This window comes from Dendrobates tinctorius, unplaced genomic scaffold (genome assembly GCF_039654945.1).
Source record: "Dendrobates tinctorius isolate UK_male_01 unplaced genomic scaffold, ASM3965494v1 ptg000173l, whole genome shotgun sequence".
Classification (NCBI taxonomy): domain Eukaryota; kingdom Metazoa; phylum Chordata; class Amphibia; order Anura; family Dendrobatidae; genus Dendrobates; species Dendrobates tinctorius.
In genome coordinates this window covers 6,430,804-6,453,324 of record NW_027361840.1, presented here as the reverse complement: position 1 = coordinate 6,453,324, position 22,521 = coordinate 6,430,804, and the positions used below count along the sequence as shown (strand labels likewise).

At 44.2% G+C, this 22,521-nt stretch overlaps 1 protein-coding gene across 1 annotated transcript in view; it reads right to left on the bottom strand.

The window, feature by feature from the left end:
• Positions 1-792: 792 nt before the first annotated feature.
• The window catches only part of LOC141054001 (uncharacterized), a 155,696-nt gene continuing 133,967 nt past the window's right edge, over positions 793-22,521 (bottom strand). The window contains exons 4-5 of the mRNA XM_073551140.1: positions 2,279-3,358; positions 793-1,771 (exon numbers count right to left, since the gene is read on the bottom strand). Coding sequence (XP_073407241.1) covers positions 957-1,771; positions 2,279-3,358 — 1,895 coding nt within the window. The 3' untranslated portion in view covers positions 793-956. The remainder of the gene's footprint in view (positions 1,772-2,278; positions 3,359-22,521) is intronic.

Genomic DNA, 22,521 nt, shown 5'->3' with positions numbered 1-22,521 from the left:
AACAAAGGATTTCCTGTAGCTGTGCAGGGGAGGAGGAGAAGAATTCTACACTGTGGCTTCAGGTTTCAAGTTTCACAGTTCTCTGCACATAAAGACACTGGTGTGTGTGAAGAGAAGGGAAGGGGGGGTTTGCGGTTGGTGCTGCACAGCTGGCAGCCTACATTGTCATAGAATGGAGGATTCTAGAAACATCTTTTACAGACAAAAACTCATACTTCCTAGACATTGTATCTCACAATTGTCTGTATATTCATACTTTCTACATAAACTATATATAAAACAAGGGTATGAAAGGAAATAACCGAGGTCTCATGCTGTCAACCACTCACAGTTCTAAGGGGCAGGAGGGAGCGAATGACCATCTTCTCACTACTCCTGCATGGAGAGGTTGACCCTAGGACAGACCCTACTGTAACCCTTTAAACCGCGTGAGTTAAGGGCAGCCTCTTTATGCTCAAGCACAAATTGTGCAAATAAAATTGGCCCATGTCTGAGAAATATATGATTTTTGGGGGGATGGTTTTAGTCTACCCAAGCATCAGGAGAGCACATGATAAGATTCGATAAAATATAGTCGTATATTAAATATTCATGAAGGATTTATTGTAGGAAAATACAGAATATGACATGTTTTATTGTTTTCTTTATTGTATCCTTGTTACCATTTGGTCATTACATATAATCTTTGTACTAACCAGTAATGTTTTTTGTTTCATAGCCAGGCATTAAATTGTAGCTAAATATTTATATTTCCTTGGCATGTTTTTAAAGCATTGTTGTTCATAGGTGATCCAGACCCTGAGATCTTCACCGATTGGTCAGACAACGATGCAGGAGCGCTCCTGCACAGTGGTGTAGAGACCTGTAGTCTGTCTATTGAGTTTGTACACCGCTGTACATGCACTCGTGAATTAGCTCAGCAGTTCTCAAAATAGAGCATCACATTTACAATCATACTATGAAAAAGGCTTCTCTCCTGTGTGAAATATCTCGTGATAATTAAGCTGTGATTTATGTGCAAAACATTTCCCACATTCTGAACATGAATATGGCTTCTCTCCTGTGTGAATTTTCTCGTGACTACTAAGATGTGATTTATGTGCAAAACATTTCCCACATTCTGAACATGAATATGGCTTCTCCCCTGTGTGAAATTTCTTGTGATAATTAAGCTGTGATTTATGTGCAAAACATTTCCCACATTCTGAACATGAATATGGCTTCTCTCCTGTATGAATTTTCTCGTGACTACTAAGATGTGATTTATGTGCAAAACATTTCCCACATTCTGAACATGAATATGGCTTCTCCCCTGTGTGAAATTTCTCGTGATAATTAAGATGTGATTTATGTGCAAAACATTTCCCACATTCTGGACATGAATATGGCTTCTCTCCTGTATGAATTTTCTCGTGACTATTAAGAAGTGATTTATGTGCAAAACATTTCCCACATTCTGAACATGAATATGGCTTCTCCCCTGTGTGAAATTTCTCGTGATAATTAAGATGTGATTTATGTGCAAAACATTTCCCACATTCTGGACATGAATATGGCTTCTCTCCTGTATGAATTTTCTCGTGACTATTAAGAAGTGATTTATGTGCAAAACATTTCCCACATTCTGAACATGAATATGGCTTCTCTCCTGTGTGAAATTTCTCGTGATAATTAAGATGTGATTTATGTGCAAAACATTTCCCACATTCTGAACATGAATATGGTTTCTCTCCTGTATGAATTTTTTCATGACAATGAAGGTTTGATTTCTGTGCAAAACATTTCCCACATTCTGAACATGAGTATGGCTTCTCTCCTGTATGAATTCTCTTGTGACTACTAAGTTGTGATATCTGTGCAAAAGATTTCTCACATTCTGAACATGAATATGGCTTCTCTCCTATATGAATTTTCTCATGACAATTAAGGTGTGATCTATATGCAAAACATTTACCACATTCTGAACATGATTATGGTTTCTCTCCTGTATGAAATCTCTTGTTGTGACTACTAAGTTGTGATTTATGTGCAAAGCATTTCCCACATTCTGAGCAGGAATATGGCTTCTCTCCTGTATGAATTCTCTTGTGACTAGTAAGCTGTGATGTCTGTGCAAAACATTTCTCACATTCTGAACATGAATATGGCTTCTCTCCTGTGTGAAATTTCTCGTGATAATTAAGATATGATTTATGTGCAAAACATTTCCCACATTCTGAACATGAATATGGCTTCTCCCCTGTGTGAAATTTCTCGTGATAATTAAGATGTGATTTATGTGCAAAACATTTCCCACATTCTGAACATGAATATGGCTTCTCTCCTGTGTGAAATTTCTCGTGACTATTAAGATATGATTTATGTGCAAAACATTTCCCACATTCTGGACATGAATATGGCTTCTCCCCTGTATGAATTTTCTCGTGATAATTAAGATCTGATTTATGTGCAAAACATTTCCCACATTCTGAACATGAATATGGCTTCTCTCCTGTATGAATTTTCTCGTGACTATTAAGATGTGATTTCTGTGCAAAACATTTCCCACATTCTGGACATGAATATGGCTTCTCTCCTGTATGAATTTTCTCGTGATAATTAAGATCTGATTTATGTGCAAAACATTTCCCACATTCTGAACATGAATATGGCTTCTCTCCTGTATGAATTTTCTCGTGACTAAGATGTGATTTATGTGCAAAACATTTTCCACATTCTGTACATGAATATGGCTTCTCTCCTGTGTGAAATTTTTCGTGATAATTAAGATCTGATTTATGTGGAAAACATTTCCCACATTCTGGACATGAATATGGCTTCTCTCCTGTATGAATTTTCTCATGACTATTAAGAAGCGATTTATATGCAAAACATTTCCCACATTCTGAACATGAAAATGGCTTCTCTCCTGTGTGAATTCTCTCATGTGTAACGAGATGACATTTATGTGTAAAACATTTCCCACACTCCGAACATGAAAATGGCTTCTCTCCTGTGTGAATTCTCTCATGTGTAACGAGATGTGATTCATGTGTAAAACATTTCCCACACTCCGAACATGAGTATGGCTTCTCTCCTGTGTGAATTTTCTCGTGACGAATAAGATGTGATTTATGTGGAAAACATTTCCCACATTCCGAACATGAATATGGCTTCTCTCCTGTGTGAATTCTCTCATGTGTAACGAGACGTGATTTATGTGTAAAACATTTCCCACACTCCGAACATGAAAATGGCTTCTCTCCTGTGTGAATCCTCTCATGTGTAACGAGATATGATTTCTGTGCAAAACATTTCCCACACTCCGAACATGAATATGGCTTCTCTCCTGTGTGAATTTTCTCGTGACGAGTAAGATGTGATTTATGTGGAAAACATTTCCCACATTCCGAACATGAATATGGCTTCTGAATTGTAAGAGCTCTCTGATCTTCCACATTTCTTCTGTGACTTTTATTTTGCTTTATAGTCTGTGATGAATTTGGTGATAACATTTCTTTACAGAGACCAGAAATCAGATCTTTGCTGTGAGGTGCTGAGGGTATATCGGAGGCGCCAGCATGGTCTTCATATGTATCTCGTGTAATACTGCAATCATCTGCTTTACAATACGACAAAATCAGATGTTCTTCAAAGTTCCTGGTGCACTCATCTGCCAAGAATTAAATTGATGTTAGTTTTTGAGAATAATGTAACCTCAAAAATTATATTTATATATATATAAATAGTACACAATTAATTTAAGAAATTCTGTGTAAATTGCAAGATAGGTAGCAAATTGTTAATAAAGGGAACCTACCATCAGATTGATACCTGTCGATACATGTCGAACTATGGGCTGCATTGATCAGACACTGGCTGCACAATGCTCACATGTCACAAGCGGAAGGGCAAGGGCAGCGCACTCCGCAACACAGTAGAGTGTGACGGGGAATGTAGATGTAGACCTTGATTCTTTACAAGGTAGAAATATGTTTGTAAGGCCGGGGTCACACTTGCCGTATGGAAAATCGGTCCGAGTCTCCCTGCTGAGGGTCGCAGGAGTGTTCTCCGTATGGTGATCCATGTGTAATGCGTTTCCAAAGCGATGATGCGATTTTCTTGCACCTATGTATCCGTATGGCTTTACATTTCTCACTGCTTTTCCCCATTTAGTTTAATGGCTCAATGGGTTGAAATGAGAAAAATGTGCGCGTATTTGTTGCAAGATACACAGATGGTCGGTGTGGTGTCCGAGTTTTTCTCGCACCCATAGACTTACATTGGAGAGTCACGGACGATATACGCGTAAAATCGCAGCACGCACGTCGAATACGCCCGAGAAAATAAACGGTGATGGGAGCTGCCCCATAGATTAACACTGGTCCGAGTGCTGTGATCTTTTCTCGCATAGCACTTGTCCGTATTCTACGCTAGTGTGACCCCGGCCTAAGGCACATTATACCTCCGTTCTTGAGAAGATAATTGTGCTGTCATTTCGCAGGACCCTGGTCCAGACGCCGCATCTGTAGTCTGTGGACACCAGGCAGGAACTCTGCCAATCACGTAATACCGGCTGAAACCCTAGATCCTCTTTTGATTTGAAGTGCTTGGATGACGTTATCACTGCGGTGTGAAGAATACATGATTGCATGCCAGGGCAACAAATCAAATGAGGAATCACAACTGCCGGCAGGTAAATGGTGATTTGAATGGTTCCCATCCAGCAGCCACAAACGTCTGACATTGCTGAAGGTCCCGGGTTTTGCAAATTAATTTGCTCATTTCAATCATGCAACCAATACTCCAGAAAGAGGTGAACACCAGGAGTAAGGCCTCATGCTCACTTGCGATGAAATTGGACAAATTCAATCGAATAAAAAATGGAATTGAATTCGGACCAATGTCAATCTATGATGGTGTCGTCATCTGCGTTTTGTTTTCCAGATCGGATCAAGATCGGGCTGGAAAAAAATTACAGCATGCTGCGATTGTCAGCAAAAATCGAGTCGCATCTCGCAATAGAAGTCAATGGATGCAATAAAAAAAATCACACAGCACTCGCGCTATGTATCGTAAAAAATTTTTATCGCACCCATTGACTTCTATTGCGGGATGCGATCCGATTTGCTGATTTGCCGATTTGCGAGTACAATTGCAGAATGCTGCAATTTTTTTTTCCAATTCGATCTTGATCCGATCCGAGCCAGAAAAAAAAAAAGCAGATGAAGGCACCATCATAGATTAACATTGGTATGAATTCAATCCGATTTTTTTTATCCTATTGAATTCGTCCGATTTCATCGCAAGTGAGCATGAGGCCTTAAAGGAATTTAACAGATCAGATAAAAAAGCTGAATTTCCCACGCAGCAATGGCATAAAGTGAGACTAGGGACTTTTTTTTTTTTAAGTGGCGGAGGAATACAGTGCGGAAGGATACCTACCTACCGTCATTGGATTCCTGCAGCCCGTAGAGAACGGCAGCATCATCTGATGCTGCAGTTCTCTACCCAAGATCGTCGTGGGACACACTCGTGGACTGCTTCGGATCGTGGGTGAGTATTTTTGTGGTTTGTTATGTTAATATTTATTCCGGAAAAGACAATGGCTTCGGGGAACAATGTGACAAGTATTGGTAAGTATGTTACTCTATGTTATATGTACTGTATGTCTATGTATGTATTGTATGAATGTATTGTATGTATGTAGTATATATGTGGTATGTATGTAGCATGTAGTATGTATGTAGTATGTATGTAGCATGCATGTAGCATGCAGTATGTATGTAGCATGCATGTAGTATATATGTAGTATGTATGTAGCATGCATGTAGTATATATGTAGTATGTATGTAGCATGTATGTAGTATGTATGTGGTATGTATGTAGCATGTAGCATGCATGTAGTATATATGTAGTATGTATGTAGCATGTAGTATGTATGTAGTATGTATGTGGTATGTATGTAGCATGTAGTATGTATGTAGCATGCATGTAGTATGTATGTAGCATGCATGTAGTATGTATGTGGTATGTATGTAGCATGTAGTATGTATGTAGCATGCATGTAGTATATATGTAGTATGTATGTAGCATGTAGTATGTATGTAGTATGTATGTAGTATGTATGTGGTATGTATGTAGCATGTAGTATGTATGTAGCATGCATGTAGTATGTATGTAGCATGCATGTAGTATGTATGTAGTATGTATGTAGCATGCATGTAGTATGTATGTAGTATGTATGTAGTATGTATGTAGTATGTAGCATGTATGTAGTATGTATGTGGTATGTATGTAGCATGTAGTATGTATGTAGCATGCATGTAGTATGTATGTAGCATGCATGTAGTATGTATGTAGCATGCAGTATGTATGTAGCATGTATGTAGTATGTATGTAGTATATATGTAGTATGTATGTAGCATGTAGTATGTATGTAGCATGCATGTAGTATGTATGCAGTATTTTTTTTTTTTTTTTTTTTTTTAACATTTAACACATTAGCCGGATGATGGGACTACTACTGTCCCATCATTGGCTAATGTGTCAATCACTGTCATGGTAGCAGGCATCGCCAGATGGGACTTGTAGTCCCATCGGACGATGCTTGCACAGACCCCCGGACATCAGCACAGCCCCCCGGCAGGCCGGCACAGCCCCCCGGCAGGCCGGTACAGACCCCCACAGGGTGCACAGACCACCGGCAGGCCGGCACAGCCCCCCGGCAGGCCGGTACAGACCCCCACAGGGTGCACAGACCACCAGCAGGCCGGCACAGCCCCCCGGCAGGCCGGTACAGACCCCCACAGGGTGCACAGACCACCGGCAGGCCGGCACAGCCCCCCGGCAGGCCGGTACAGACCCCCACAGGGTGCACAGACCACCGGCAGGCCGGCACAGCCCCCCGGCAGGCCGGTACAGACCCCGGGCAGTCCACACAGCCCCCCGACAGGCCGGCACAGCCCCCCGGCAGGCCGGCAGAGACCCCCGGAAGGCCCGAAATGACGGCGCATCATGATGCGCACACACCGCGCATCATGATGACGTCAGTCTGTCAATCAACTTTGAACTTCCGATTCCGATGCCGAATTCCGATATTGAAAAAATATCGGAAGTCGGTATCGGAATTCCGATACAGCAAGTATCGGCCGATACCCGATACTTGCGGTATCGGAATGCTAAACACTACTCGGTATATGTCCCCCATCCTGGTACATGTTCCTTATCTTGGTACATGTTCCCCATCCCGGTATATGTTCCTTATCTTGGTACATGTTCCCCATCCCGGTATATGTTCCTTATCTTGGTACATGTTCCCCATCCCGGTATATGTTCCTTATCTTGGTACATGTTCCCCATCCCGGTATATGTTCCTTATCTTGGTACATGTTCCCCATCCCGGTATATGTTCCTTATCTTGGTACATGTTCCCCATCCCGGTATATGTTCCTTATCTTGGTACATGTTCCCCCTCCCGGTATATGTTCCTTATCTTGGTATATGTTCCCCCTCCCGGTATATGTTCCTTATCTTGGTACATGTTCCCCATCCCGGTATATGTTCCTTATCTTGGTATATGTCCCCCATCCCGGTACATGTTCCTTATCTTGGTACATGTTCCCCATCCCGGTATATGTTCCTTATCTTGGTACATGTTCCCCATCCCGGTATATGTTCCTTATCTTGGTACATGTTCCCCATCCCGGTATATGTTCCTTATCTTGGTATATGTTCCCCCTCCCGGTATATGTTCCTTATCTTGGTACATGTTCCCCCTCCCGGTATATGTTCCTTATCTTGGTACATGTTCCCCATCCCGGTACATGTTCCTGATGCTGGTATATATCCTCCAAACCTGATATATGCCCCCATCCTGGTGTAGAGTGGTATGAAAAAATGTTTGTCCCCTTCCTGATTTCCTATTCTTTTGCATGTTTCTCACACTTTTTAGATCGAACAAATATAAATATTAGCCAAAAATAAGACAAATAATCACAGAATGCAGTTTTTAAATGAAGGGCTTTATTATTAAATATTAACATTTGCTCGGTGATCTGAAGCATTTAAGTGTCACAAACTTGCAAAAGAATCGGAAATCAGGAAGGGGGTGAACACTTTTTCACACAACTGTATAAACCACATGAGACACAGAGCGGGCTCTTCTCTTCATTCATTACAGGGTCTACATGCCACAGCTGACATGTGCTTCTAAAGGCTTGACACCTGCTATTCCTGCAACATCTGGAGCCATGATATAGACATGGACAGACAAAAATATCCATTCAGAATCCAGGAAAAGATGGGTGAATTTCAACTAATCTAATGAGCTAATTATCGACAAATGAACAATTTCTTTCTATTTCACGTATTTTCTATTTGACTGCAATGATGCTTTTTGGTGGACAATCCAATAAAGCACTACATTTTTTCTAAGAATTATCGTGACATTTTCTTTGGAGAATTTCATCTTGTAAGAAGTCGCAAATCAATTAATAAACAAAATATATATATCTAGCAGTCACATCTCGGCGTGCCACATGAAAGCGTGGATCCCGGCGGGGTGTCAGTGTGGGGAGGTTGAGCTGGGTACGGTTCTGTCTGTAATAGGAGACAGAGTGATTGACAGCAGGTGTCATGTGGCAGTCCGCCATCAGAGGTCACTGGAGAGCACCGACGGCAATGGTTATGTAACTGTCATATGAGGGTTACATAACTGCCAGAGGTCAAGGTGACTCTGATTGGGCGAAGGTGACTGTCAGGTGACAGAGGGCGGGGCTACCTGGACTGACTGGATAAATACTGAGGTGAGCTTCTAGAAGCTTCAGTCAGCCAGGGGAGCTCACAAAGAAGCAGGGTCTGTCACACAGAGGAGACCCCTCAGAGACTTTCTGACGGTAGAAAACGGTCACGGGGGGTGACCCTACAGCACATTGGTCACAGGCAGAGACGGCCTGTGAGGGTCTGGTGTACGGTGGACTTTGTAGGGTGAAACGCCGTGGTGGATTGGCCTAGGGCAGCCACGGTGGATAGAGCCACGAAGTACGCCTGATGGAGAAAGTGAACAAGTGAAGATGCCCGGGCCTGTCTGCAGTGGTAAAACAGTGTAAACCATGTGTCATAAATGGTGCTGGTCGTCGTAAGGGCGGCCAATAAAAGCAAACCCTGTTGAATACATTTCCTGCCTCTGTCTCTTGCCTGTGGATGTCAAGAAGCGGGTCACCCCCCATTCCTGTGAGTACAGCACACCTCCGCCGCCTACCAGCCACATCTCCTAAATACCCACAGCACGCTATCCTCCGCCCCAGCCTGCCACCAGTCTCTGCATTTGCGCTGCTGTTGTGTGGGCCTTGCGCCCATGTAGGTCGCCTTTAGCACATGGTGTTGGCTGGCCAGGACCACAAGTTCCACAGATTACCATAATACAGGAGACATCTGTTCAAACATGGGGAATTTACTGAACTTGATATGTACAAGGGATAGCGGGTGCACAGCCTTAAGCAGGGTTCTTTCACACTGTATCCTTCCTCTGTTGGCTACTTCAGGGCTCTGCAGCTTATCGTTTCGCCTGTATGTCACCATAACCCAGCTTCTAGGCCGCAGTCCTGATGAGCGAGTTTCTTGCTACTCACCCATCTGTTCTACGTCCTACCACTATAGACGTTCTGGATCTACCACTCGGAACCCCCGCTGGTCCCACGCTCTCAGTCCTCCTTAGGTCCATCACATTTGGCACTAGCAAGCTCTCAGGTTTCTAGTAACTCGGCGTCTCATCTGATATCGCCTTCAGGAAGGTCTCTCAGTAGCTCTCTTTACGATCTCACTATTCCTCACTCCAGTCTCTTCTCTTCCAGCTGTGGATCACTCCTTGGCAGCAATGCACACTTCTAACAATCCCAAATCTATCTAACTCTATTCAAGAAGCACAGTCCTGGTGTAAGGAGATGGCAGACACGCTCCCCTGCCTTCCCTCTCTCCTTCCCTGTATGTGGTCATTTATGCGTGTTGTACTGTAATGTTTGCTATGTATATTAATGCATGTGCTGTGTTTGCCATGTTTTAATGTGTTACCAGTGTACCATGTAATATATAGATGTGTTTGGAGTAGGGAAAGATAGGGTTAATTTAGGGGACTGAGCCAGCAGCCTCCAAGCTGACAGGAAGTCCCTGTCTCCAGAGCAGAGGCAGGGCAGGCGTGCCTGTGGCAGGATATGCTCTCCTGCTGGGAGCTTGCCTTACCCCTGAAGTGGACAGAGCAGCCAGGAGACCATTGGGCAGCATTCACAAGGACTGTATACGTGTCCTCTGAGAGACTTTCAGCTTCTGGGATCTCCCTGGGAGTTATGGACTTTGCTGCTGCAGCCGTTGCTGTGAATTGGAACAAATCAGAAACCATTATCGTTTTCTTTACTACACCTTTATTAAAACCAAGTTGCCACTGTTGGGCCCTAAAGAGTGTGATGTGTGGTGCATCCATTTTGGCATGGAGTGGAGCCATCCATCTGAGGTAACCCACTGTGACCTGGGTGTGGGACTAGGACTGCCTTTTCATGTGCAAGGGGCCTGAGAGTGGACTGACTATGCCTTAGTGGACTCGCCCGCGACTACCACCATGTACCACCATTTTACATTTGGCGTAGTCGGCAGGATCGATTCAGCAGCCCTGAAACCCCAAGACTGACAAACAGAGAAGGATACGGGTCTGTGACCAGGGTGGGAGTAGCTGAGATGGCGTTCCCTGCAACTTTCCCAATTGGAACCAGACGAGAAGCTGAAAGTGATTTTGAGATGCTGATGGAGAAGACTCTCGAGCTTTGTGAATTGTTGTCCATCGTGAAAGAGTTGACAATGATTTTGAAATGTTGACCGCCGTGAGAGAGTCAAAGATGGCGGCTGACACTGACTGTAAAATGGCGCCAAACACTGGCAAGATGACAGAGGTCAGTGGCGTGGAAATGACAGAGGGTGCCGCCTTTCGTTGGCGTCATGCCAGAGATTTGGCGCCAGGAGAGAGAAGGCGGCACCCCATTGTGATGGATGCCCACCCAAAATGGGTGTGGGTGAAGAGAGAGTTCCCTTCCTCGCAGCAGAGTCTGGAAAAATGGGTGGAGCAGCAGGAAGTGACTCCACCCACGAACGGGAGTAGTCTGGCAAAGAGAGACTACCTGTTAATGGACGAAATGCCATTGCTGGACGTGATGGAGAGGCGCAGCACATCTTTCCATGGTGGCATTGGCCATCAGGACTGGACACGATCTGTGGCCTGGGCAGAGATGGGCCTGAGCTTTGAAGCCTGGTGGAGGAGTTTGAGGAATGGCATCCTTTCCGGCAGTCAGACAAGCGGCCAGTGGAGAATGAGGAACCCGCGGAACTGGAGAAGCGGAAGGAGCCCGGAGGACATTAGAAGCTGCAGGGTATTTGCTGCGGTCACCATCCCTGTATTCCATGGCCACGCAGGAGGACTGTCACCATGTAAGGGGGTGAACAGGAATAGTGCCAGCAGACAGAAATACGCTCTGGAGCCGGAACGATCAGGGCTGTCACCACTGTTGCAGGGGGGTGACTTGCCTGACGTGCCTGACTTGCCTGGGCGGGAAGAGCGCGAGCACCTGACTGAAGGGGGCGTGGGGGACTTAAAAGGAGAGGAGCGCGGGAAGGGGAGAGACTTGGCGGGAAGGCGACTGCAGAGCAGGACGAAGGTTGACTCCCTCTCCTCATCTACTGCCACTGAAGCCAATCCTTTTCAGACTGTTCCCTACTTGAGTACTGTATCCAGTTCCTCCCCACGTACGAGACCCTTAACGGGTAGTGCAGCAGATTTAACGACCTTTCCTAAAGGCTGTGACTCTGTACGAGGCCTTGTCATACCTGCAGCCTGTACGACATCATGCTCCCGGCGTGTCGCGTCACGCTTCAATGACCCACAGCAGGAACTTTATCCGAAGTTTAATGGACCCAAGTTAAACGGACCCAAGACCAACACAGCGGGATACTTTGGCACGGTCAGGAGACAGTGCATCTCGTTTTTACGCCACAAAGGCAAAGACTTTGTTCATGGACTACAACGCCGTTGGGAACTGTACCAACCGTTCTCCAATAAGATCTAATCGATAAGTCCTTATCTTCACTTTTACTTTTATTGTGTTTTATTTTATATTTCACTGCCTGTCTCAACACCTCCCTGCGCGGAAGATTTCCTTGAACTCATATTCAATAATTGCCTTAGTAAACCTTGTTAACCCCTTCTCTGCCTCCTGCTGTTCACTGCATCCGACGAACCTCTTACAAACAGATGCAGTGGCAGTGAGTAGGAAGTTTCTGTCCGAACGACCTACCGGCCTGACCACTGTTTCTTCACCCTCTGTGGCTCTGTCATCCTCTCTGGTCGCGCCCCGTCTCCACCGTCATCCCCGTTGTTGGTGGCACCTGTTTCCTCCCGGCCTGCACTTGTTCTGGCCGGTGCCAGTGCTGCGTATGTGGAGGAGCCCCGGAGGTCCGTTGCAGAAGAGGTTCAATGGATCCAGAGTGTGATCCGGGAAAAGAAGCGACAGGAATGCTGCATTGTCAGAGACTTGAAGCGCCCCGGCGAGGGAGTTGTACCTGGCTAAATGACCAGCGGAGTGGTCTGGCACCTCGACTTGGCCAAAGGATATGGATTCATTCAGGAGGCCCAGACTGGAGAAAGGGTCTATGTGAATAGGCCTATGTCTAGGTAATATGATGACGATTATGATAATCCTAAAAATTGAATAGGATTATCATTATTATCATCATATTACCTGTTTATGGACTTTTGTATTTTGGTGCTTTCATGTCCGGGGAGCTGACCACATTATGGGGTATGTATCACATGATCTGTTTTTAAATGTTTTTAATCTTTGGGTGTTGCGTTGACTCTAATAAACTTTGCACTTTTGAATATTTAATTGGTGGTCCCAGATATTTAGCATGTTTCTTGGCTCTTCTTTTCACCCCCTGCTACATTGTTACACTGTCTCTCTCACTAAGTCCTCCCCTTGCGGGCAAATCCCAACACTTATAGTGGGGAAAAAAGTATTTAGTCGCCACCAATTGTGCAAGTTCTCCCACTTATAAAGATGAGAGCGGCCTGTAATTGACCTCATAGGTCGACCACAACTGTGAGAGTCACAATGAGGAAACAAATCCAGAAAATCACCTTGTCTGATTTGGGAAAATTTATTTTGCAAATTATGGTGGAAAATAAGTATTTGGTCATTAACAAAAGTTCATCTCTGTATTTTGTTATATATCCTTTGTTGGCAATGACAGAGGTCAGACGTTTTCTGTAAGTCTTCACACGGTTGGCGCACACTGTTGATGGTATGTTGGCCCATTCCTTCATGTAGACCTCCTCTAGAGCAGCGATGTTTTAGGCCTGTCGCTGGACAGCACGGACTTTCAAATCCCTCCAAAGGTTTTCTGTGAGGTTCAGATCTGGAGACTGGCTAGACCACTCCAGGAGCTTTGTTGCCCTGGCGGTGTGTATATACAGTATATACACACACATAAATGCATGACATTATTCACATGATGTGCTTTGTGCCTCCAGGGAACTGGATCCTTCACCCGGAGTTGGGTACAGAGGATCTAGACTTCGGGCCCCACCTACTGGAAAGACACTAGAATGGGGTATCCTGTAGCAAATATAACATTTATTGAAGGACAGGAATCTACAGTACAAGTAAATTTCTGTAGATTATTGAATGGTTATTGCAAAAATCAAAATCAAGCATCCAGACTCACACAGTCAGATAAATATATTTGCTTTATACCCACAAACACACCAGATAATACCTGTACAGAGGCAGATAATTGTAATGATTTGTGAATTACTTTAAAGAAACCCCAGATTACAGACCAAAGATTACATGACATTGAAGGCGATGTATTAGGTACAGACCCTATGGCTATGTTCACATGTTGCGTCGTTTTTGCAGCATTTTTTTTCTGCACGCAAAACCTGCTCTCTTGGCATTAAAGAAGCAACTACAAAATAACAGATTTTGCTTCGTTTTTTTGACGCGTTTTTGCTGCGTTTGTCTACTGCGGTTTTGTCAGTGTTCATTTGTCTCTTGTGAATGCTGATAAAGTTTAGGGCAGAAAAAAATAACCTAATTCAACTTCAGCAGGCTTTGGCAGCAAAAACGCAGCAAAACCAGACACCTGCGTCATTTTTTTTAGGCGTTTTTGCAGCATTTTTGCACTACCCATTGCTTTCGAAGGGTGAAAACCGCTCCAAAAAAGCTGAAAGAATTGACATGCTGTATTTTGCAAAAATGCAGCTCTTTGACAAAATTCAGATTAAAAAAAAATAAGGTGCTTGCATGAGATTTCTGAAATCTCATAGACTTTGCTGGTACTGTAAACGCAGCTGAAAATTTGCCTTAAAAAAAGCTGAAAAAATGCAACGTGTGAACATAGCCTATCGGTCACTTCTCCATAAAAGTACAAAAGCCCCAAGCCAATAAGATAAATAAGAAGCGAAAAATGGAAATCCCTGGTGGAGCAACTTTAGGATCCTTATGACCCACAGTTAGGTACACCTGATGTATGAAGACGAACTGGCCCTAGAAATTGGGTACGATGAAAAGAATTGGTGCTTAGATCAGATAAGATACACAGCTAAGAGCCTAAATAAAAACAGCTCTTACCGACCTACTGAGGGTAAAGGCAAAACCCCTGCTCTTTCCACCCATGAATAAACCAGACGTCCCACTCCAGGTGATCGCTTAGGCCTCTTTCACACATCAGTTTTTCGCCGTCAGGCGCGATCCGGCTATTTTTACGAAAACCGGATCGCGCCGGATGGTCATGCGTTTCGTCCGGTTTTGGCCGGATCCGGCAATGTGTCGCAATCCAGCGTCTGGAAAAAACGGCAACTGTAACGTTTTTTGTCTACGGCGAAAAAGCTGTACACGCTGGATCCGGCGCTTCCGGCTTTTTCACACAATGAAAGTCTATGAGCGCCGCAATGTGCCGGATCCGGTTTTTTGGTCTGCGCATGCTCAGTAGCCCTGCCCACAGCAAACATATATAAAACCATGACTGTGGGACCCTCAGCCACAGCCAACATGCCACCCAAGAGAGGAGCCAGCCGCAGGAGATGGCAGGAGATAACTGCACCACCAGCACCACCACCCCAAATGGAGCGAAGGGACCATGGTGACCATGCGGAGGGGAGTCCACCAGCAGATGACAGACGGTAATTATCAAATCTCCCATTCCTCAAAACTAGGGCCATGGAATATCAATATATTCAGTGGCCCTTTGTTTCTCTTTATTCACCAGCAGAAGACGCCCTATTGATGCAGCAGCACCGGCAGCACCAGCAGCAACAGCAGCAGCAGCAGCAACAGCAGCAGCAGGAGTGGAGACTGGCCAGCAGGAGGACACCACATCTTCTTCTGGGAGCCCTCCCTCACATCGTCAGCGTTTGACGGTAAGTTTGTATTTCCAAAATCCATCATCTCTGTAATATATGTCTATTCATTGGCTTTTATTTCAAAACAGGAATCACAAGCTGAAGAGGAACTCCCAGATGAAGAAGGAAGGGGTGGACAGACACCTGGAGTGGGCTCACAATTGGTAAGTTTCCTGCATCAAATACAGAAACACAGCATCACACTACACACAACACATTGAAAACAATGTAGCGCAGATATCACACAGCAAACACATAAGCCTACATCCAAACATAATTTTTTTGCTTTTCTTTTCTAGTCTTCCCAATCTGGTGCTCGGCCAAGAGGTCCTCGCAGTGCCTCCAAGGGTCGTCGGCGACAGCGACGCGGCGGTCACCAGCGTGTAAGTATAATATTTTTGCTTTGTTTTTTTTTGCACTTTTTATTTCATTTCTTTAAGTCTGGAGGCTAATTATGCTATTTTTCTTTTTTTCTTTAACAGCCTTCACAGCGTGCTCCCTACTCTGACGGTGAGGATGGAGGGATTGATGTGGACCACCTCATCGATCTTGTTAGAGAAAGAACCGCTTTGGAATATGGCTGACCGCCGGCATGCTGATCTAATTGTGACCCGACGGCTCTGGGAGGAAATCTGTTCGCTCCTTGTGGACCGCTGGGAGGACCTTGATGCTCGGGCCCAGATTCAAGAGCGTAAGTATATACAGTTTCAGCTGCTTGATGTCAAGCAGTGTTTCCCGAACTCCAGTCCTCGTGGTACCCACGGGTCATGTTTTCAGGCTTTCCTTTTGAGCAACACTATGGAAATCCTGAAAACATGACCCCTGGGGACCACGAGGACTGGAGTTTGGGAAACACTGATGTTGTATACTAACCACTTTGTGCTTTCTTGTTTCAGGGGAGAGAATTGTGAAGCGGTGGCGGTCTGTGAGGGATCGTTTCAAGAAGGAGTTCAATAAAGAGATGCGGGCCCCGAGTGGATCTGGTGGACGCAGGAGCAAGTACAGGTACGCCCGAGCCCTGTCGTTCCTCCGGGAGACAATGGTCACCAGAAGGTAAATATTACACACCCCATGTCAAAAAATAATTTTTACATGTCTAATTTTTTTCAGCCAGCGCCATGCCATGTCACTATATTAATTAAATTTTTTTCTCTTTATTCCACAGCACGGTGACCAGCACTCGGGAGCCTGCACGGTTGGACCCTTCTGCAGCGATCCCTGAGGAGACCGGCACAGAGGGACACTTCAAGCACCCCGGCACATCTGCACCTTCCCAACCTTCCCTCACATTCGATCCATCTCTCCCATCCACCAGCGCAGGAGCATCATGGCCACCTACATTACATGAAGCTGCTGGTGAGGAGAACGCTTTCCCTTTACCCCACCCTTCTGCCCCTGCCACCTCTAGTACACCTGCGGGTACTGGGCGGCAGCGGCAGAGGGGTCAGGAAAAGAGCTATGCCCCAGAGTTCTTGCATCTGAATGCATCTTTCCAGAACTGTCTCAAAGTCTTGTCAGAGCAAATCTCCGTAGGCTTTCAACAGCTCAACTCCGGCATTCTGGAGTTGAAGACACTTCCGCAAACAATGCATTCAGAAGCAAGATCTTCTCCAAACCACACCTTTTTCAGGTCTGTTGTGGAGCGCATGACAATGCTATCTCCTACCCAGCAGATGCATGTAATGCATTCGTGCCACGGTGCTCTACAGCAGGTTACCTCCCAACCTCCACCTCCCACCACAGTAGTTCCTCGACCTGCACCCCCTCCAGCCACTGTCCCTCTTCCCCCTCCTATTCCTTACCAGCCACCTCCTCAGTACCAGACACCTACCCAGTACCAGCAACCTCCCCAGTACCAGCAACCTCCCCACTTCCAGCAACCTGCCCCTTACCAAGCTCCTTCCCCGTACCAAACTCCGTCCCCCTACCACTTCCCAACCACATCATCTGCTACTCCAGTCCCTGCCCAACCCATCACTCCACCACCCACCACCTGTTCTGCTACCCACATGTCCACCCATTCTCTTGCTTTTTCCACCCCTTCACCTCTAACTGTTCCTTCCCCACCACGATCCCAGTCCTCTCTACACACTCCCAGTGTCGAAGTGTCCCGCAGCCCCTCCAGCAGTATTTCCACCCCACACTACACTAACTTATAAATGTGTGTCTTCAAATAAAAATGAAAATTTTTTTGGGACATTTACAGTTTAATAAAAAACAAAAGTTTTCAATAAAAGTTAAATTATTGGTTTACACTGGTTGTCTGTGTTTTATTTCTGCGGCAAAATATGGTTTAAAAAAAGGTTAAGTACAGGGTAGACAAACTGTCAAAAGGTATACAAAACAAGGTACATAACAGTGGGTAAAAGGTCATTAAATTTTACCTTTTGCCCACAGTTGTGTTCCTGGTTGTGCTTTACACAAAGTATTTCACCTTTTACCAAAAGTTGGGTATCTTGTTGGCGATTTCCTAACAATGTACACAACTTTGGTTAAAAGGTGAAAGACTTTGCCTAACACACAACTGTGGGCAAAAGGTAAAAATAGTTAAACCACGACAAGATAGACAACAAGATAGCCAACTTTGTTTGGAAAAGGTATATACTGTTGGTACAGAAGGTACACAACTTTGGTTAAGGGCAGAAATTTATTAAACTCTATCATCCTGCCAGTCTATTCTGCCTTGGGGTGACAAAGTATTGTGCAAAATTGTCCCTCATTCGTGACACCGTCACAAAACTTCGATTGGTAATGTTGTGGTAATCTTGCAAGGTGCTTTCTTCCGAGTCCTCAATGGAAATGGGTTCCTTGCACATAACAAAATGTAGTACCACGCAAGCTTTGATCTCCTCGTCCACAGTTTCTGTCTTGAGGTTGATCGCAGTCAATAGGACCCGCCATTTGGCTGTCAGAATACCAAAGGAGCATTCCACCATTCTTCTTGCTCTTGTTAGGCGGTAATTAAAAATGCGTTTTGTTCTTGTCAATCCTCTGCTACAGTAGTGTTTCAAAAGGTGTTCTGACAGCTGGAAGGCTTCATCCCCTACACAGACAAATGGCATAGGGGGACCAGATGTTTGCGGCAGCGGTCTAGGTGGTGGGAACTGGAAGGTGTTTCCATATAGTTTACGCCCCATGGCAGACAGTTTGAAAACTTGAGAGTCATTGGAGCGGCCATAGGCCCCAATATCAACAGCAATAAATTTGTATTCGGCGTCAGCGATGGCCATGAGGACAATGGAAAAATATTTCTTGTAATTGAAATATTCCGATCCCGATCCGGCTGGCTTTACAATGCGGATATGTTTTCCGTCCACAGCGCCCAAGCAGTTCGGAAACTGACATATCTGTTGAAACTTTTCTGAAATTTCAATCCACCTCTCTGTTGTGGGCTCTGGTAAAAACTCTTCAGCTAAGGAGTCCCACAGTGCACGGCATGTGTACTTCACTATTCCAGATATGGTGGAAATCCCGAGTCTGTACTGGAAATGCAGTGACGAAAGGGATTCTCCAGTTGCAAGAAATCTGTGGGGAATTAAAAAACAATAAATTAGTTAAAAATCACAGCATTGCATACCAAAACTCAGCTCTAACACTTGGAGATACAAACTACCACCAACAAGATTGCAGTGAAAGTGTGCTCTGATGCGAGCATATCCAATAAATGTGTCTTACCTTAGAGTCACCATCAGATGCTCTGCGGGTGAAACGGAGAAGCGGCAATAGGTGTCCGATTTTCTTATGAGGTGTGCAATGCGCTCCACCAAGTAATCAAAATTCTCCATTTTCATCCGAACATATCCCAAAAATTTCTCCGGGTTTCGTCTAAGGTCCATGCAGAGTGTAGAATAGACCCCACGCGTCATTCTCTTGGCTGTGATGGGGTGGATCCGCAAACGGCGTCGCTGATGCCTGATGCGCTGCTGTCTCGCTCTCTCCTTCTCCAGAACAATCACCCTCAAACGGTTCGCCTCCGCTGTAAAATCCAACAAATTCTTCAAAATATTTGCAATCACAACATCCATCTTCGCCAGTCACTTGCTCTTCTCTCCAGCCTGCAGTTTCTCCTCTACAACCTGTCAAAGATGGGCTGTAGGAACACGGTATATATAGATTTCAGCAGCCAATCCCGTTTCAAAACCCCCAAGGGGTGTTTTTAAAAAACGGATCCGGCGTAATCCGGTGGAAAACGGATGGAAAAACGGATGAAACGGATGAGACGGATCCGGTTTTTTGTCTGATGACCAAGACGGATCCGGCAGAAAACCGGATCCGTCACATCCGGTTTTACATAACATTTGCCAGATCCGGCGCACCGGCGCGATGCCGGATTGCGCCTGACGGCGAAAAACTGATGTGTGAAAGTAGCCTAATCTGGGCAGCTAGACTTGTTTGTGCTCCCAGCTACTGGACTTGACTATGACAAACTTCAAGGGGACTCATGAGCAGAAAGGATCGACATCTCCGTACATGAGAACCACACCAACATCTGGACAAACCAGACTACCGTGAGAGAAGACATATGGAGGTTATGTGGTCATGGTAAGATAAGGGCCCTGTGGGCGTGGCTGTGGAGTCAGTAAGCCAAACCTGTGACTCTGACTCCAACTCCGACTCCACGACTCCGACTCCCACATATATTGCTTATATTTAAGTGAAAAATTTATTGTAGTACAATGTGAACATCAGACATTAAATCATTTTTATGATACAATAATCAAGATATTTAGATAGAACATAATATTTTTTGGAATACAACTTTAGAACACAAAAAACTGTAATAAATTGTAAATATGTAATACACTATTTAATATCGATTACATATATATATACAGTATATATATAACACTATGTAATAAACTATAAGTGGCAAAAAGCAGTTTTCAACAAAAACATACTAAATAGCATTTGTGCAGTCTATGAATTTGTTCTAAGAAATAGAATTGCCTCCATCAGATCCTCCTTCATAGATGACCTCACATCTGACCTAATAATTTTAAGGCTAGAGAACAACCTCTCTACACTAACTTGGGTTGGAGGCAAAGACGTAACCACATGGGCAACATCTCTAATAATTTCCGGGTATAAAGGAATTGCCTCATGCACAGTCAGTTTTGATGAATGGTTGAATTTTTCTATTTCTTTGCGAGCAAGTGAAACATTTTGCTGAAATATGGTCAATCTGCTTGCTATAGGAGACGGAGTGAAATCTTTTTCCTTGCGGCAATGCTTTGCCTGCTCCATGTCATCCAAATACTTGTCAAAGTCAAATCTGATGAGGCTGAAGATATGGCAGCAGTAGCACTGTCAGGACCCGAGTCCTCTTGCGCCTGGCAGTCCTCCTGTAGGCCACTCTTCCTAACTGTTACCTCAGGCAGAGCTTCTTTTCCTTTAGTAAGCTGTTGATTATTAAGCAGTATACGATGACTTGGGTCCACATAAACAGCTGCCAGAAAATTTTTATTTTCCAATAGCTGTGTCTCTCTCCGTTTCATTGAAGCAGAAATGCCGTCTGCGATTAAACAGCAAAATAGCAAGTTCTTCCACTCCCTCATGAAAATGCCAAGAGTTAAATCCTCAGCTTGTAATTTTTTAGTCACGGTAAATGGGTAATTAAGCAATTCCTTCAATTCAGCCACCTGTGTCCATTGACCTTCATTTAGGGTTACCTGAGGGTTCGCCATATCTATAAGAAACGGTTTTAGTTCAAGCAATCGCTCAATCATTAAATAAGTTCTGCCCCACCGAGTGGCTTGATCAACAATTGCCCTTTTCCAGAACGTCTCTTCAAGATGGAATCAATTTTAGGGGTTCTGGCGGCAATAACCAATTTCCTCACTTTTCCAATCAGATTTCCAGCATGTCCCTCTTGCAGACTCTCTCTTATTGCCAGCTGCAGCGTGTGCACAGCACAGCGCATGTGATGAATAGGAAAGTGTTTTGAAGCAGCTTCAACAAGATCATCAATTTCTACAGCATAATTTTGCTGTTCTTCTGTTGTAATATCTGTTTGTTCCTCAGTTACATGAACAGCACTGTGGCCTTCCATCTCAAACATACTGAATCCTAAATGTTCCTCTAGCTGTTGTTCATTATTCTCATTCATCAGTGTAATTGTACTTATGTTTGAAGCATTGTCCGTTACAATAGCAAGAACCTGTTCTTTTTTGAGTTTGTAATCTTGCAGAACTTTTTCCACTAAGGCCTGGAGAAACTGGCTGCTGTGATGAGCTTTAGTATCTGTTACTGCCAGCGTGTTGGTAACAATTTTTGTTGTCACAAACATATCGAACATTGTTGGCAAAATAGTTCACTCTGTGACGTGTGCAGGCGTCCATTGTAAGAAACATGAAGCGTCTTTTGAGAGTCTTTTTAAGATCTTCCTTTTGTTTAAGGGCTTCTTCAATCACTAATTTTCTAATACTTTCTCTTTCCAGAGAAACACCAAGTTTGCGGCCATTTCTCCATTAAGAGCTATAAAAGCTGGTCGTGCAAATAATGATAATCGTACACCGTCCTTCACAACAAGCTGGAGGAGCTGTCTGTTAGACATATCTGCTGTCATTGTTACAGTAACTTTGTCACTTACAAAATATCTTGTTAATGATGTTTTAGACGCTCTTTCCTCATCCTTTGCCTGGCAGGAAGTGTTAGTCTGTGTGCTACCCGGCTTTCATTCTTTTTGGTACAGATAAGATATGGATAGACAGATATGGATATATAGATAGAGCAGATTTCTAATCTGCTTTTGATATTGAAAATATTATCTATGAGCTCAAAAACCTTTCAGGTGATCGGGTGTTTTAAAATCTGATCTGCTTTTGCAGCTGAAAAATGTATCCACAAAAAACGCAGCAAAAATGCTGTGTGTGAATCTAGCCTTAGATCAGGAATAGAACAGCCATTTATAGGACATTTCATAACTTTCCCAAATTCCTATGAAAAAATATTCAGCACATCCTGCATTGAACTACTGTACCCAATTTATTATATATTTTAGGAGTCGGAGTCTGTACATTTTATACTGAGTCCAACTCCGACTCCGACTCCACCAAAATGAGCACCGACTCCGACTCCGACTCCACGACTCCGACTCCACA